General features: G+C 41.9%; 1 protein-coding gene across 1 annotated transcript; it reads left to right on the top strand.

The window, feature by feature from the left end:
- Window positions 1–532: 532 nt before the first annotated feature.
- LOC134564599 (cytochrome P450 2U1) lies at window positions 533–14,912 on the top strand. The gene is made up of 5 exons (XM_063423516.1): window positions 533–1,206; window positions 6,425–7,054; window positions 10,279–10,440; window positions 11,383–11,550; window positions 11,973–14,912. Exons 1-5 carry the CDS (start codon window positions 768–770, stop codon window positions 12,149–12,151), a joined length of 1,578 nt encoding a protein of 525 aa, XP_063279586.1. The 5' UTR covers window positions 533–767; the 3' UTR covers window positions 12,152–14,912.
- The last annotated feature ends 321 nt before the right edge of the window (window positions 14,913–15,233 follow it).

The raw sequence follows: 15,233 nt of genomic DNA, 5'->3' as shown, positions 1-15,233 counted from the left end.
GCATTTTTCAGCATCTAATTACCGCTGTAGGGGTTAAATTTTATATTGCTGATCAGCTGGAGAAAGTGCACTAAGGCATGTACTAGAGGGAGGGGGAAGTTACCCTCAAAACCAGTTCTGAGTGTGTTTAGGGGATTGGGGCGTTTGGGTGTGTTTTGGGTTTTTGTATGTGTGTTTGGGGTTTTTTATTTCTATTTTTATTTGAGAGAAAGGAGGAGGGCTACACGTCTTCCTCTAAAATCTAAGTGCCCCTCTTCGAAGCCTCTCTGTGCTGTTCTGCATTTGCCAAGCAGGGAACCTGGAGCTGGGACATGGTTCTAGGTTCGTCCTTGGCTCTGGAAACAGAAAATGTCGGTGACTTGCCTCCAGCTGCAGGGGTTTTGTGTTTGGGAATGGGGAAAAAGGATCATCTGTATTTCCTTCCTTTCTAAACCGCAAAAAAATAGGTATTTGCGTAAGGAGCATTTGAAAGCAAGTCCTGTGGGGGGTGTAGAAGGGCGCTCGCTTTTTTTTTTTTTTTTTTTTTTTTTTTTTTTTTTTTTTTTTACACGAGCAGGGCATCTGGGTTTATGCTCAATCGTTATAAACTGGGCTCCGTCCCGTCTTGCGGGGCGCGGGGCGGTGTCGGGGCCCGGCCCCGCTGCCCGCCCACAGGCCCGGCGGGACGGGGTCAGGCCGCCGCCGGCCTCGCCTCCCGCCCGCCCCCGCCATCTTAAACCGCTACGCGCCGGCAGCGGGGCGAGGCCGCGGTGCCGCTGCCCGGGGAGATGGCGGGGCCGAGCACGGAAGCTTGGACGTGGCTGCCGCGGCCGCCCACGGCTACTGAGCTGCTGCTGGTGGCCCTGTGCTGGCTCGGCTGCTACTGGCTGCTGCGGCGGTGGCCGCGGGCGCTGTCGGGGCTGCCGCCGGGCCCCGCGCCCTGGCCGCTCGTGGGCAACTTCGCCTTCGCCCTTCTGCCGCCTCCGCTGCTGCGCAGGTGGGCGGTGGACGTGAAGGGCGACCGGCTCTCCCCCGCCTTCTCGCCCCATGTCTTCCTCACCGGCCTCACCAAGACGTACGGCAGCGTCTTCCGGCTCTTCGTGGGCAACCGCCCCTTAATCATCCTCAACACTTTCGGGGCGGTGCGGGAGGCGCTGGTGCAGAAGGCGGAGGTGTTCAGCGACCGGCCCTCCGTGCCCATCGTCCTCATGATCACACACCACAAGGGTAAGCGCCCGGGGGCACCCCGAATCTCGCCCGGGGAGCTGCCGCATGCCCGGTGGTGGCCAGGATGATGCTTGTAGCGATATGGAGCGGGAGCTGCTAGGGACCGCGGCTGCTCTGCCGAAATTTATAAATAATTCCCACGAATTGTGGCCTGAACTGTTTACTTGCTTTTTGCTCCTCGCACATATCCCTCGCCCTGCTGCTGACAGAAAGCACTGAGAGCGAAACTCGCCCTGCCCTGAGGTGCAGCATCCCCGCGAAGTTGGCAGTGCTGTGCCGTGCACCGCGGAGCATCTCTGGGTGACCGAAATCAGCCTGATCCCTGTAGCTCTGTGTACAGAGGAACCGTACTGTAAAGCTGCTGAGGTAGCTGGGGTGGCTTAAACTAAAGAGGAGACTCAGGAGAAGAGACCTTATCTCTCTCTCCAGCTGCCTGAAAAGGGCTTGTAGCCGGGGGGAGGTGTGGCAGGTCGGTCTCCTGGGTAATGAGGGATGGGACAAGAGGCAATGGCCTCAAGTTGCACCAGGGGAAGGTTAGGTTAGGCATTAGGAGGAATTTCTTAACAGAAAGGGTGGTTTGACGGTGGAATGGACTGCAGAGGGAGATGGTGGAATCACCATCCCTAGAGGCCTTTATGGAAAAGCTTGCTGTGGCACTCAGTGCCATGGTCCCATTGACAAGGTGGTGTTCGGTCATGGTTTGGTCTTTCCCAACCTCATTGTTCCTGTAACTGGCATTTGTGCAGGGATTGAAGGCACAGTTGATCTGTCACCTGTGGGCTTTCTGATTTGGCTGTCTGAGGGGAAGAAATTTTGAGTCCTTGGGCAGTGGTACAAAACTGAGTGCTCTCCTAGTTCTTACCAACATAGCGGTGGCAGAGATTAGGCTTCTGTGGAGTCCCGTGGATGTGCAGTCCATGCTGCCTGTGTGCAAGCTACTGTTGCTGAGATGTTTCCAAGTGTGTTATTCTGCTTGTCAAAACTTACCCAGCATATTTGGGTTTGATTGTCTTTTTTTTTTTAAGAGCGCGAATGACAGTTACTAGCTTTTGCAGGAAAAAGGCATGAAGAGTTTAAACACATGCTGACAATAATGCGGGTAGAATTTCTTCATGTTTAGTTTTTAGGTCATTACTGATCTCGGTGTTTATGGAAATATACTTATCCATTTTCTGTTTAGGAGGTGTACCCCAGAAAGCTTGTTAGTGTGCTAGCTTGTTGTCAAACTTACTTTTTTTACTTTTTCCAAGGCTAGGGAAATCTGTTTTTTAAGAGCATGAAACATTTATCTCTCTCTCTTCTTTTTTTTTCCTCCCTATGCCAGAACTGCCCCAGCAAAGAGAAGAAGGAAGTGAGGGACATAGATTGTGTTTATTAAAATGCTATCAGTGACCATTCTGAAACTAGTTTAAAGAATAAAAAAACAAATTATGAATTCTGTTGGTTTTATGATATTGTTCCAAGACAGATGTTACTGGCACATTGTTATCATGCGTGAGTATTTTTAGATACAGTACTTCAGCAACAACTGGAGGAGGAAAGGGGAAGAGGAGTTACATAATTTTAGCAGTGCTGTAAAACCTCATGTTCATGCTCATGGTAGATTTCTTTTTCCTTGAATGCTGTGAATTTCATATGTTTCTTGTTCTCTGTCAACTTCTTTGAATATGGTGAAGCAAAGAGTAGCCAGGGCAGTTGGCAGCTTCCACCAGTGGGTGCTCCAGGAGAGTTGGAGGTACCAGGAACTTGTCTATAGCCAGAGCATGCTGCAGCCCAGCCCAGGGACGGTGTTGTGCTGTGTCAGGGCCATTGTGTTGCTCTAGGTTTGTTTTTTGTCTGGAAGGGCACCATAGCTGTGCTCAGGCATGAGGACTGCAGCATCAGGGCTGCCCAGTAGTCCATAAAACATCCCCAGCTGTTCCGTGGAGCTCATGTGAGCAGCATGCTGAATTGCCACAGATAAGGAGTATTGTAGAGTGAACCACAGAGGTGGTGTGTTCTGAGTGCACAAAGGGAGAAATCGGTGGGTATGAGCAGTGGGGCCACTGCCCCCCACAGGCTGGTTCTCCAAATGCCAGTGGAAATTACAGGTGCTGTCCCTGTGCTGGCTTGGGTTTAATGGCAGCATGAGGAGACTGAGCCTCTGCGATGCTGTGTTTGCGCTAACAAGTGTAGCTTTTTTTGTGTGTGGTTCAGGGGGAGGTTGATGGGTTACAACACTCAAACTGGAGGCCTCTTAAGATTGTTTTGGGAGACAATTTCAGGAGTTTGTGGGTGAGATACTGCTGTCACTGAGGACAGCAGCAGTTGTGTTAGTGTGCACTAGGAAAGGAAACAATAAAGGCAGGGTAATGGGTACCTTCAGATCTATCACTCGCAGTTTGGATACTACAGCTCTGGGAGGTTTAGTGTCCATTTTGGGTTCCTGCATGTCCTTGGGTTCTTTGGATTCCTTCATTCTGTAAGTGAGCTATTGTGGTATGAACTTACAGAGCTGTGTTCTTGTAAGCTACATTTGCTGGTGTAGTTTTGTCTTTACCTTGACCTGCCCTGCCAGGTATGGTATGGAAGAAAGAGAGGCTTGTCTCAGCTGTGTGGCTCTATTGCATGTAAGATGCACTAAAATAATTGTGTCTGAGGGAGAGCAGGTAGAAGAATCAGAAATGGCAAATACTACATTTCAGCAATTGGATTAGCAAGTGAGGGAGGCCTTCTTGGCTGGATAGAAAGTGCCACAAGAACTTAAGGGAGAAGGCAGTAGTTAATTCTTAATTCATTGTCGCATACGTCTGCAGAAAGCGAAAGAATAGACTGGGGAGAAACAAGACATTTCTGTCATCTAATTTTAGTATTTTCGTTTTTTGTATTCTATAGCTATGAGAGGTAGCAAAGACTGATGCCGAGTACATGGAGTCAGAGTGGTTGTCTGCCTCTATAGCCCTGCCCTGTGCATATCCACATGAGGATATTTGACAGTACAGAAATTGAATGTTATTAAATGTCGTGATTGCGGTGTCTGTCAATGTCCCCAGTATTGTAGCAGCACTAAAGCTAGCAGTAAAAAATGATGGGGATGGAGGAGAGTAAGTAAGCCATTGCCAGAACTTGCTTCTTGTGAGGATTTGAATTTTTTTTCATGTAAAAAGGGGGAATAAAATGAACTCTCTGGTTTTGTGAGTTTGTTGGTTGTATTGAAAGGGTTTCATTATCAGCTTATAGAAATTAGGCCTCTGCAGATAGCGTGAAGTCCTGGTTATTGCTTCAGAATTTACTATTGTATGTTCTTCAGGTTTTGTTGTTGTTTGTTTTGTTTCATTTTGTTTTGCTTTAATTTGTTTCCAGGAGAGGTTGTTTTTGTTTTTTGGTTGAGTGTTTTTTAAGAGTAGAGATGTCTGTGCTGAGTAACCTGGCTTTTGAGGGCAGGCAGATTTTCTTTGAAATCAGCAAAAGACTATTCCATTACTGTAGCTTGGTAGGGATGCCACTGAAGACTTTGCTTTCTTCTCTTACCTCTGTTGTTCTATTTTTATGCTCTTTTTCTTCCATAATCTGTCTCCTATGTAATTCTTCCCCAGTTTACAAACCAGTTATTAGTATTCTGCAGCAGTTTGGGCTTTGGGGCCATCAGAAAACACCCATGCTCTCTGCAGGACTGCTGGAGGGGCTCAGTGGCTGTGGGGAGGTGTGTCCAATATTGGTGTTAGCTGTTCTGTGGGCTTAGGAGAATCTCTTTTACCTTCAAGACAATAGGGCTGTTTTTTTTAATGGAAGTATTTGGATCCTATAACTAGTTTTCCTAACAACAAAAAAGGGAAGAGACTGTGGATGAATAGCCTGTTTTGGAGATCTATGTTGCAGGATAGAAATAGTGGTAACTTTGTTTTGTTCCAAGAAATCTATATTTCTTTCACAACCCGGCCACAAACCTTGGAAACCCAAGTTGGTTCTTGGCCAAGTTCAGCCCCAAATACTCCTGTTTGTTCACTTAACCTACTTGAGAACACCAGTGCTAACAGGAAACAGCTGAGAGGAAATCTGGAAAGTTTTTGGTTCTGTTTTTGAAGGGCCAGGAAGTGGGCATTTGAATAAATAGCCTGAGGAATGTCTTCATGCAGAGAAGATGAAATACAGCTGATTCTGAGCTTGTCCTCACTCTTCCTAATGTTCTTCTTTAGGACATTTGAAGCTAGGTCATGTGTTTTTATTCGTTTAGCATTACAGCTAGGAACATTAACTTGTAATAGAAATGCAAGTAATGTTAAGTATTGAAACATGGTACATCTTCTAGTATTTATGTACTTCTATTTTCTTATGGCCATTTCTGCTTTTAAATTCAACGTTAAGGTTTGCAGTTGACAGAAGAATTGATGTTGCTTTTACAAAGTAACTTTTTTGTTTCCAGAAAAAAAAAAACCCACACGAAAAAAAGTGATGTCATTAAACTAGAAGAACAAATCCAGAACTAGGTCATGCCTGATGACTAAACTTTCTCAGGTTAACCAGGGAGTACATTTGAAGTTGCAGGTTGTGTATTTGTTACCCTGTGGTGTCTTTGGTGTGGTCATTTAATTCAACATAAGAGATGTTTCTGTTTGAAAGTGAGTAATAGGGTTTTAATTTAAGTGGTGTTTCATAATGACACAATCATGCAGAACAAGTGCCTAGGGGCATCAAAACTGTTGAGATGCAAATCAAGCAGGGTTTTGCCAAGTGTCTCTGAACCTGTCTTCCCAGTTCTCTTGCACTGTGAGTATCCTGTATTTTTATTATAATTTAAAGATAAAGCTCACTTGTACTAGACACAAGAAGTTTGTATAACACACAGGGGAAAAATGCAAATCAGTTTGTGTTTCAGTGTCTTCTGTTATGCCTTGCTGAAGAAGTTCGTGTCTCAGGATGTTGGGGAGAAAAGGCTATATCTAACATATGCCCCAGACTAACTGTTCCTTTTTCTCCATCTGTTTGTGTCTTGCAAATTCTAATGAAACTAGTGATGTAACTTGATTATTCATTTCAGTGATGAGGAAAAGGAGGGACAGGATTTCCAAAAGCTATAATAAAGAACCTTGTGTTTTTCCTTTAGCTCCTAGACAGGTGCTTGGGAGAGATTTGCTGTGTATAATTTCTTTCTCTTCTGGCTCTTGGGTTGCAGGCATGTCTAACTATTTCCAACTGAAAATTGGGCATTTTGGTTTCAGTCTCTCCCTTCTTCTTTCAGGTGTTATTTTTGCGCCTTATGGCCCAGTGTGGAAGCAACAGAGGAAATTCTCTCTCTCAACGCTGCGTCATTTTGGAGTAGGGAGACACAGCTTAGAGCCTAAAATCATTGAGGAGCTGAACTTCATAAAGGAGGAAATGCTGAAACATGGAAAGGATTCATTTAATCCCTTCCCAATAATTCGCAACGCAGTGTCCAATGTTATCTGTTCCATGGCCTTTGGCAAGCGTTTTAACTACGAAGATGATGAGTTCAAGACGATGCTGAAGAACATGGCCCGTGCCCTGGAGCTGAGCGTGAACAGCTACATGATCCTCGTCAACATCTGCCCTTGGCTCTACTACCTTCCCTTTGGGCCCTTCCGGGAACTTCGGCAAACCGAGTTAGACATTACTGCTTTTCTGAAGGGAATAATTGCCCAGCACAGGGATACACTGGATGCAGCAAATCCCAGGGACTTCATTGATATGTACTTCATCCATGCGGAAGAAGAGAAGGACAAGGAGAGCAGTTTTAATGACGATTACCTGTTTTTTATCATTGGTGATCTCTTCATCGCAGGCACAGATACTACTTCAAACACATTGCTGTGGTGTCTGCTCTACATGTCTCTTTACCCTGAAGTACAAGGTAAGATTACTTTTATTCTAGGTGATTTATTCCAGGCTATAAAGCTCTAGATGAATGCTCAGAAACAGAAGCAAGCAGCGTCAGTGAAGAAATCATTTGAAGTGCCAAGAGTTCATTTTGTATGTATGATTTGAAGAGCTGGTATGTAATCAGGCATCTTCTATCCTGCTGTTTGATGATGATTTTGGGGTTATTGCTATAGATTAAGTGTTAAATAGCCCTTTAATCTGTGAATTTCTTCTGGTTTGGGACAACTTTATCTTTCCCAAGCAATTCTGGGAACTTTAGCACATTTGAAAAATTTTGGCAATTGTGCCATTCCAGGCATATGGTAGTGATATGTGTGAAGATCATAGCTCTAAGGTCTGCTTTATGTCTCCCTGAGCAGGGAGGTTCTTAAGCCTGGTAGCAGAGTCTGGGGAAGTGGGACACTACCTACTGTAGAGGAAGATCAAATCAGAGACAGCTTAAGCAGACTGGACTTGCACAAGGTGCACAGCACCAGCTGCCAGTGTTGTTAGAGTGCCTGTTCCCATCAGTCTTGAGTGCTCATGGCAGTTGGATGGGTTGCTGTTGGTGAGGGTTAGAGGGGACAAAAACAGAGGCAGAACAAATTGGTCTTGTTCAGTGTTAGGGAAGGATGACTGAGGGGAAAGCTTATGCCTTCTGTAACTATCTGATCAAAAGATGCTAAGAAGATGGAAGCAGTCTCCCCTGAGGTGTGCAGTGGAAGGAAGGGAAGCAGAGGAAACAACCTGCACCAAGAAAATTCTGATCAGATACTAGGAAAGAAATTGCCCTGTGAACATGGCAAAGGAGTGACACAGGTTGCCCTGGGAGTAAACAGAATGTCTGGTTTTGGAATTTTTCAAAACTAAGTGGGTTATGACCAGTAGTAGTCTCATCTACTCTGAGTTGGATCTGTTTAGAAAAATCTCTTTAAGTAGGTCAGGATCACAGTTTATTGCTCAAAGTCAACCAGACTGTTGACCAAAGATTGCAAAATAGGACGTCAGTTAGTACACGGGAGAGAGCATTCACTGGAAACAAATCTAAAGTAAACTTCTATTGCATAGGCTTATTTTTCTGTTTTTGATGTTGTGTAACTGCTTGACTTGATATGCAGTTACATGGATTAGATATATTCTAAATTACACAAATGGAATCTAGAAGAGTTTTGTGTTAGTTTTTTTAACCTCTTTTCCTTCTCCCTGGTGCTGTATGTGAATGTGCTAGTTAATTTTCACTTTTCTGCTGATCTCTAACAGTTCTGTTACCTCTCTCTGATTTCCCCTTGTGCTATGGCTCTCGTCAAGTAATCTAAACATGCTCAGTAGTCCAGACTGTATCACTTTTAGTATCCCATTCCTTATATCCTGATTACCTTGGAGTTACGTATGGGCCCCTGTCATTTTTATTCCTGGTAATAAATTTCTCTTGAATGTGTTTCCTCCCTAGAGAAAACACCTGTATCTTTTAGAAGTAGCAAAAGTTGTTTGCAGACATGGAAAGGCAAACTAAAGGCTCTCAGAGGGGAAAAAAAAGTGTTTTTTCTCTTTGGAAAACGGTTTTGTTTTTTACACAGAAATAGAGAATGACGTGGATGGACAACATGGTAAAGCCATGGGGAGTATTTAGTTTGTTCTGTTCCTTGACTTTATTTTGGTCCTTGACTTCTGAAGATCTGTGAGATTTTTAAATATATGAAAAGTAGTGGAGCAGTTGAAATAAAATTCTGTTGCAGAGGCTGCTGGAGTTGACATTTTGCAGCTGGTAATGTAAGGAGCAGTTCGGCTGTTCTCTGCAGAGTTCCTCATATTTTTTAGAAACTCTAAACAAACGAGTTGTTCAGGATAAAGCACTGGTGTAACATTTGGTATGAGACAGTCTCCTTAATTTTTAATTTTTTTATATACATTGAAAGTTTTATTTATGGGTTTAGATTACTGTGGACATGCATGCCTGAATATAGGGCTATGATATATCCCTAATAAAAGTAGCAACCCCCCACAAAGAAGGTACTGGAGAGCCACACCATCAGCACATCTCTTGATGTATTTTTTGTGTTTTTTAATATTCCTCATGCATGGGCTTTTCTTCTGGAAAATCCAGTAGGTGGCAGCAGTAGCTCATTAGACACAGTCCAAGCAGCACTTTGGGATGCTGCTCCGGAAACGGACAGGATTTTTTTTCATTGAGCTTTTATTTAATCTTGTATCACTGCTAAGGAGAGAAAAGAGCAAAAACTCAGAATATCAGCATCCTGGTTGGAAAAGGCAGGCAGGACAGCCACAAACTATGCAGGATATAAAGGGTAAAAAATGATAACTGACTTTTGTTATTTTTGAATAAAGGTCAGTTTTGAGGTCTCCCCTTTCAAGACTGTGGTGTAGCCAGATTGCAAGTTACCTGCAAGAAAAGGCACATCATCGTTTATGTATGTAGGTGAAACAAATCCTGAATCTTGGAAAGTTCCACGAACAGAATTACTTGTATGCTGAGCCTTCAGTGAAATGAAAGGGGCAAGCAAATAATTTGATATTTTTTGCTTCCCATGAATGAGAAAGTAAAGAAGCTCATGACTTTTTTTTTTTTTTTTTTTACTTTGCAGAGGAGCAGTGTAAGAAAGGAGTATCTGCTGCTGCCTTTGGGGGAAATGAGAAATACCTGAGTTTAGGTTCTGTGAATAGAAAGTAGAAAATGGCAAGAACAAGTTAAATTGCTTCAATGCTTGCAGTAACAGCACCACAATTCCTGCTGCAGAATGAAGTATCTAAAGCAGCTGCATGAAAAACTTTCCCAGCTCTTCATACTCAGGCACACACTGCACACAGTTCTCAGACTTTACAAGCTTTTAATTGCAGAGCAGAAGCTTGATGTTTTCATCATTCAAGTTACTGTATAATTAAACTCCTAAAGTAAGATTATGGATATGTTTGGAGTAGTGACAGGACTTTTTCTGTGCTTCCCAATATGAAGTGCTAGCAGAGTCATCTCAGTAGCTTACTCTTGACTGTTGTCAAGATTGTGCTTGGTTGCTTTCTTCTTAACTGAGTCTGTTCCTAAGGCTAATGTTGACATAGCTGTTTCGGCTAGAAATCACATCCTGAAGTAATTATTATAAATCTGTGTTAACATTGCAGCACAGTCAGATGGAATTGAGATGATGTCTTCTCACATATTATGTCTTTTGACTTCTTTTTTTTCTTGCTCCCTTTGAACAGAGAAAGTTCATGCAGAAATTGAAGCAGTTCTAGGATGTGACAAAGTTCCCTCTCTTGCTTACAAGGCTCAAATGCCCTTCACAGAGGCAACCATTATGGAAGTGCAGAGGATGACTGCAGTTGTTCCCCTTTCTATTCCTCGAATGGCCTCAGAAACTGCAGGTAAGCATTTGTAGAGACTTGCTGCTACAGCTTTCTTCTGGGCTGAAGGTCTGATGGGACATCTAGTGGTAATTTACAAAGACCTCATTTATGTATTAGACCTGTAAAACAAAAATGTAAAATGCCCTTTATAGGGATCAGGAGGCCTCGACCTAGTTCTCTATGTAAGCAACATGTCTGACCTAACATCCAGCAGTTTTTCTAATCTCGAGTGATTTATTCTCTGGGGGGTCAGCTTATATTGACTAATGCGCTTAGTCATAGCTGGCAGCTGAAACTCCCACCTTTGTTTTTGGCATTCTGACACAGAGGTCTGAAAGCATCAGTTTAGAGTAATTGGTTTGCTAAAGGCTTATACCATTGACCTTCACATGTACAGAAAACATTAAGAAATACCCTCTTCCAACTCATACGTGTGTTTTCATAAACATAGCTGAGCACTGGCCAAAGTCAGTGTGAGAGACCAATGCTTGGCTTTTCAACCTATTACTGAATTGATCTGCTTTTTTAAATGTGTTGCTTTGCAGGAGAGTGAGGTACAACAAGCTGAAATGAGAAAAGTAATTTCAAAACCCTTGTGTCACAAGAGTTCAGAATCCATCCTTTGACTCGGGTGGTGCTCTGTGACAGCACAGAAGCAGGAGGAAAATGGGTCACAGCACTGGGATGCTGCAGAGTGCATTTCTGACAATTCCTGCTTCCTTCTCTCTGGAGAAGCTGTTGGTATAGCTTGGTGTCTTTCCAGCTGCTCAGGCTTGTGTGATTCTGACTCAAGCAGGGTAGCAGAGGTCCCCTTTGTCTTCAGCTTTTGCTACGTTTGCAGCCCACAGCTAGGGATCGATACAATTTTTTGTGACATCCTCTTGTTGTCTTTTTACTGGTATTTTTCCCATGTTTCCTTCTAGCAACTTGTCACGTTTCTGTCTCTGTTTTTGTTTAAAGTGCTCCAGGGATATACTATTCCTAAGGGTAGTGTGATTGTGCCCAACCTGTGGTCAGTACACAGAGATCCTAACATTTGGGAGAAGCCAGATGAATTTCAACCATCAAGATTTCTGGATGAAAATGGCCAGCTAATAAAGAAAGAGTCATTCATTCCTTTTGGAATGGGTAAGATAATCCACATGGAGTCATTAGCTCAGTGGATGGGTGGTGGTGTTTCAAGTGTAGGGCCTTGGGGATGAGAGATGTAAAAGTTGCACATAGGACCAATTATAGAAGTAGATTTATTATCATTGTCACATCATTGGTTGGTGGCTTGCAAAATGGCTTGGGTTCCTAAACAGCCAGTCGCCAGATGGAAATTAAGAATTGTCCTTTAATACTACTTTTGCTGTGGGTGTAAATATTGTTAATATGAACTAGTACAGCTGAGCAAGGCTTATACTCAAATACAGGAGGCCAGGGCTTCAGAATTCATAGCTTAATAGTAGTTTGAGCCTTTTGTGGACTATGGACAGGAATTGCATGTGTGTTAAGAAATAGGTCAACTATATAAAGCCAGTAATGCTTGTCTTTTAACTCTTCTTTAGGTAAACGTGTATGCATGGGAGAGCAGTTGGCAAAAATGGAGCTGTTCTTGATTTTTTCAAGTCTTATGCAAAGTTTTACCTTCGTGTATCCTGAAAATGCTGCAAAACCATCCATGGAGGGAAGGTTTGGTCTAACTTTAGCTCCATGTCCATTCAACATAATAGCTTTGAAGAAATGATAAGCATCAAAAACAGATTAAACAAAGAAATGCTGCACTTTTAAAATACTGCGCTTTTTTTCATTATTATTTCCAGCTTATTTTGTTACTTACTTTCCAGAAAAAGAACCCAATTGCATAGGCTTTCCTAGTCAGTGAGAATGATCTATTTAGGCTTCTGGAAAGAGAATTTTTTTGTCCGTTGTTGCATTCCACAAATGAACTGACAGCATAGTTTTTAATTTGATATTAAAACTTGGTGGGCTTAACCTTTGTCTATCACTGTCAGTTTGTCAAATGTTGATTATGGGAGAATGGTCCAAAACATTTGTTACTGTTCTGGCAAATAGTAATCATAAAAACTTGTCAAAGTAGCACATAAACATTTCATTTCCCAAAGGAGTGAAGCACATCATGTAATATTAAAAGTATTTGTGAATGAGACATTGTTAGCATTTTCTGTGAAAAGAAAGATCATAACTGAGCTTAAATAATTATGTATACTCTTTGGAAATTGCCAAAGGACATTACTTTGAACCTTGGAAGATTCTTTCTTGCAAGTAACTTATAGGGGATAGTAGATTGGATCTGAACATCCTTGAGACTCAGGGCTCACTGAAAAAAGCAGGTACCAAGTCTGAAAAGCCAGGATTTGAGGCCAAATGAATCATTGAATATGCCGTATTCTCAGCCTGAAATGAGTGTGCAGCATCTGGATGCAGATGTTTTCTCTCAGAATACAAACGAGAGCAGAATTCTCTAATTAGAAACAGCACAACGCTGTTCTCTATGGTGCCAAACATATTCAAGACATCTGTGCAGCCTCTTGGCTTTCATTGTTTACCTCTTGGTAGCAGTGGCTGCAGGCTGGATGGGACCAGCAGCTGCACACTGGGGAAAACACTACATGTGTAGTCCTGAGGTCGAGGCTGGCACTCAGGTTTTTTAACCACAGGCATTGTGGACTGTACTGCCACAGCTTCTGGCTTTGGGAACTGAAGTCTTCAAATATGGCATCACTACAGCAGTACAGATGAAGGCCTTACCATGGCACAGGAGGAAGCTGACAAACTTGAGGTTTTACTATAATGGCCCTCTCTTTGTTTTCTTCCATACGGAGTAAAAATATCTGCAGTTCATACAGTATTAGTGTATTGGTACCTTACTCTTCACTTAATGAATCTTAGTGCTGTTAACCACTGTCAAACCAGCTGCCAGGGAAAGCTCATGTTTATTGTTTCAGAACAGGGCACTCAGTCTTGCCTTGTATTTCAAACATGGAAAGTGATCTTCTGGGGTAATATGTAACAACTTACCTTTAAATGGTTGTTCTTAATCATTCTTAAATCTCTTTACACTCTTTTTGATCTATCAGAATTTCGTATCATGTGAATTAAGTTCTTATATACTCTTCTAAAGACTTTTTCCCCCTCACTGGAGATCTAGAGAATATCCAGAGCCCTCCTAATGTCAGCTTCACAAGACTGGAATGTGAATTTGAATGTAATTTAGAATTGGCTATTCCATATGAGAAACGAAACCTAAATTGTAAAAGAGGAGACAACTTATCAGCTTTAAGTTAACATCTGGTTTTGTCACTTTTAACCCTGACGTTTTTAAAGCCAGGTAGTGCCTAACAAAGACTTAAGATAGTTATTTTGCATTTAAATTAAGGTTTTCTGTTATCTATTTTGAATAACAGAGTGCCTTAATTTCTGAATTATGTATTTGGTTGGCCAGGTATCCCACTGTTTGTGTGAGAACTTTCAGTTCTTAATTAGGTTAACTTTGGAGTATATAGGCTTGTGGGTTTGGATTTTTTGGTATGAAGTTTTTGAAAACAGTACAATAAAAAGTTGAGTTTGGTACCAGTGCCAGTGAACTTGCTCTAAAACCTGACAGCACTGGAGAATTAAGCACTTTATATAATTTAATTTTGTATTTTCCAATGAATAAATAGATTCTGAGTAGTAGTAGAGTTGGGATTTTTGTCTGGAAATCCTATAGTTATGCGTAATTGAGAAGCTAAAATTAAGTGCTGATAATATTTATCTTTCTGTTGAAATGCCTCTTTAAACACCATAATGATGTTGGTATGCAACTGATCAAACTTGTACAAAATACCTGTCCTTTTAATCAATGAGGACACATTTAAAAAGCACTTTAATATTTTTTTACATATTCCAAAGAAGATGCAATTCACATAATCCCCTGATATGTGAAACTGTACATATTTCTGCTTGTTTTGCCTTCTGAGTTTAGTTTAAAATGTCACCTTTGAAAACTATCCTTTGAAAATTAGCCTTCTACAAATACTGCATTGAGAATGTGTTTTTTGGTGATACCTGTAATCAAATGCTGCAATGTGTGACAAGCAGAAATTACTGATGAGAAGTTCCAATCATGTCAAGGTGTGCTAGAACACAGGATGTGTTTGGAAATGGCAATAACAACCTGCCTTTCATACCTTCCAGGTGCACTGAAATTTTCACAGGATACCATGAAAATAGCTAAACAATTACATAAAAGCAACAAATTCTTTGTGGTTTTCAAAGTGTTGCCATCTTAGGCAAACTGTAAAGAGGGGTAGCAGATTTGGTTTGTGTTTGTAAATGTATCCTCCCCCTCTCTTTTTTAACAGAGGATGCATCTCAAATGCCTTGTTGAAAAATATATGTTCATATAAATGGGTGACTGTTTCTGAATGCTGAAAATATCTTTATTTCTAAAATTACTTTGCTTCAATGTGTTTTTATCTTGAATAAAGTAATTACCAAGTAAATATTTCACAGCTTTGCATAGTTATTTCAATGAGTTCCATTTCCTGATTAAACTTGTGGTGTTTGGCACCTTACATCTTGCAGAAAAAGCTTCTGAGTGAGAAAATGTTAAAAATGCTTTGGACTCGGAGTGCAGGAGGTGAGGAAACAGTGAAATTGGGAAAATAAAATTGCCAGGCCTGTTATGATGAAATGATAGAAAGAGGTTTTTTAAAAACACTGTTACCCAGAATGAAAGAAGAGGGAAGGATAGAGATGAGGAAGATAAAAGAGCAAATGAATTGTCAGCAGGAGTTGTGCAGTCTGCAGGAAAGAAAACCTGG

This window comes from Prinia subflava, chromosome Z (genome assembly GCF_021018805.1).
Source record: "Prinia subflava isolate CZ2003 ecotype Zambia chromosome Z, Cam_Psub_1.2, whole genome shotgun sequence".
NCBI classification, from domain to species: domain Eukaryota; kingdom Metazoa; phylum Chordata; class Aves; order Passeriformes; family Cisticolidae; genus Prinia; species Prinia subflava.
Note: the sequence above shows the minus strand (reverse complement) of the source record. Positions and strands in the feature narration are given on the sequence as shown.

What these genes read in the sequence shown, in the direction of transcription:
- LOC134564599 (XM_063423516.1), top strand. Translation starts at nt 768, where the DNA reads ATGGCGGGGCCGAGCACGGAAGCTTGGACGTGGCTGCCGCGGCCGCCC. An exon ending in CATGATCACACACCACAAGG is followed by an intron (nt 1,207 to 6,424) that starts GTAAGCGCCCGG and finishes TTCTTCTTTCAG; the next exon opens with GTGTTATTTTTGCGCCTTAT. An exon ending in AATGGCCTCAGAAACTGCAG is followed by an intron (nt 10,441 to 11,382) that starts GTAAGCATTTGT and finishes TTTTGTTTAAAG; the next exon opens with TGCTCCAGGGATATACTATT.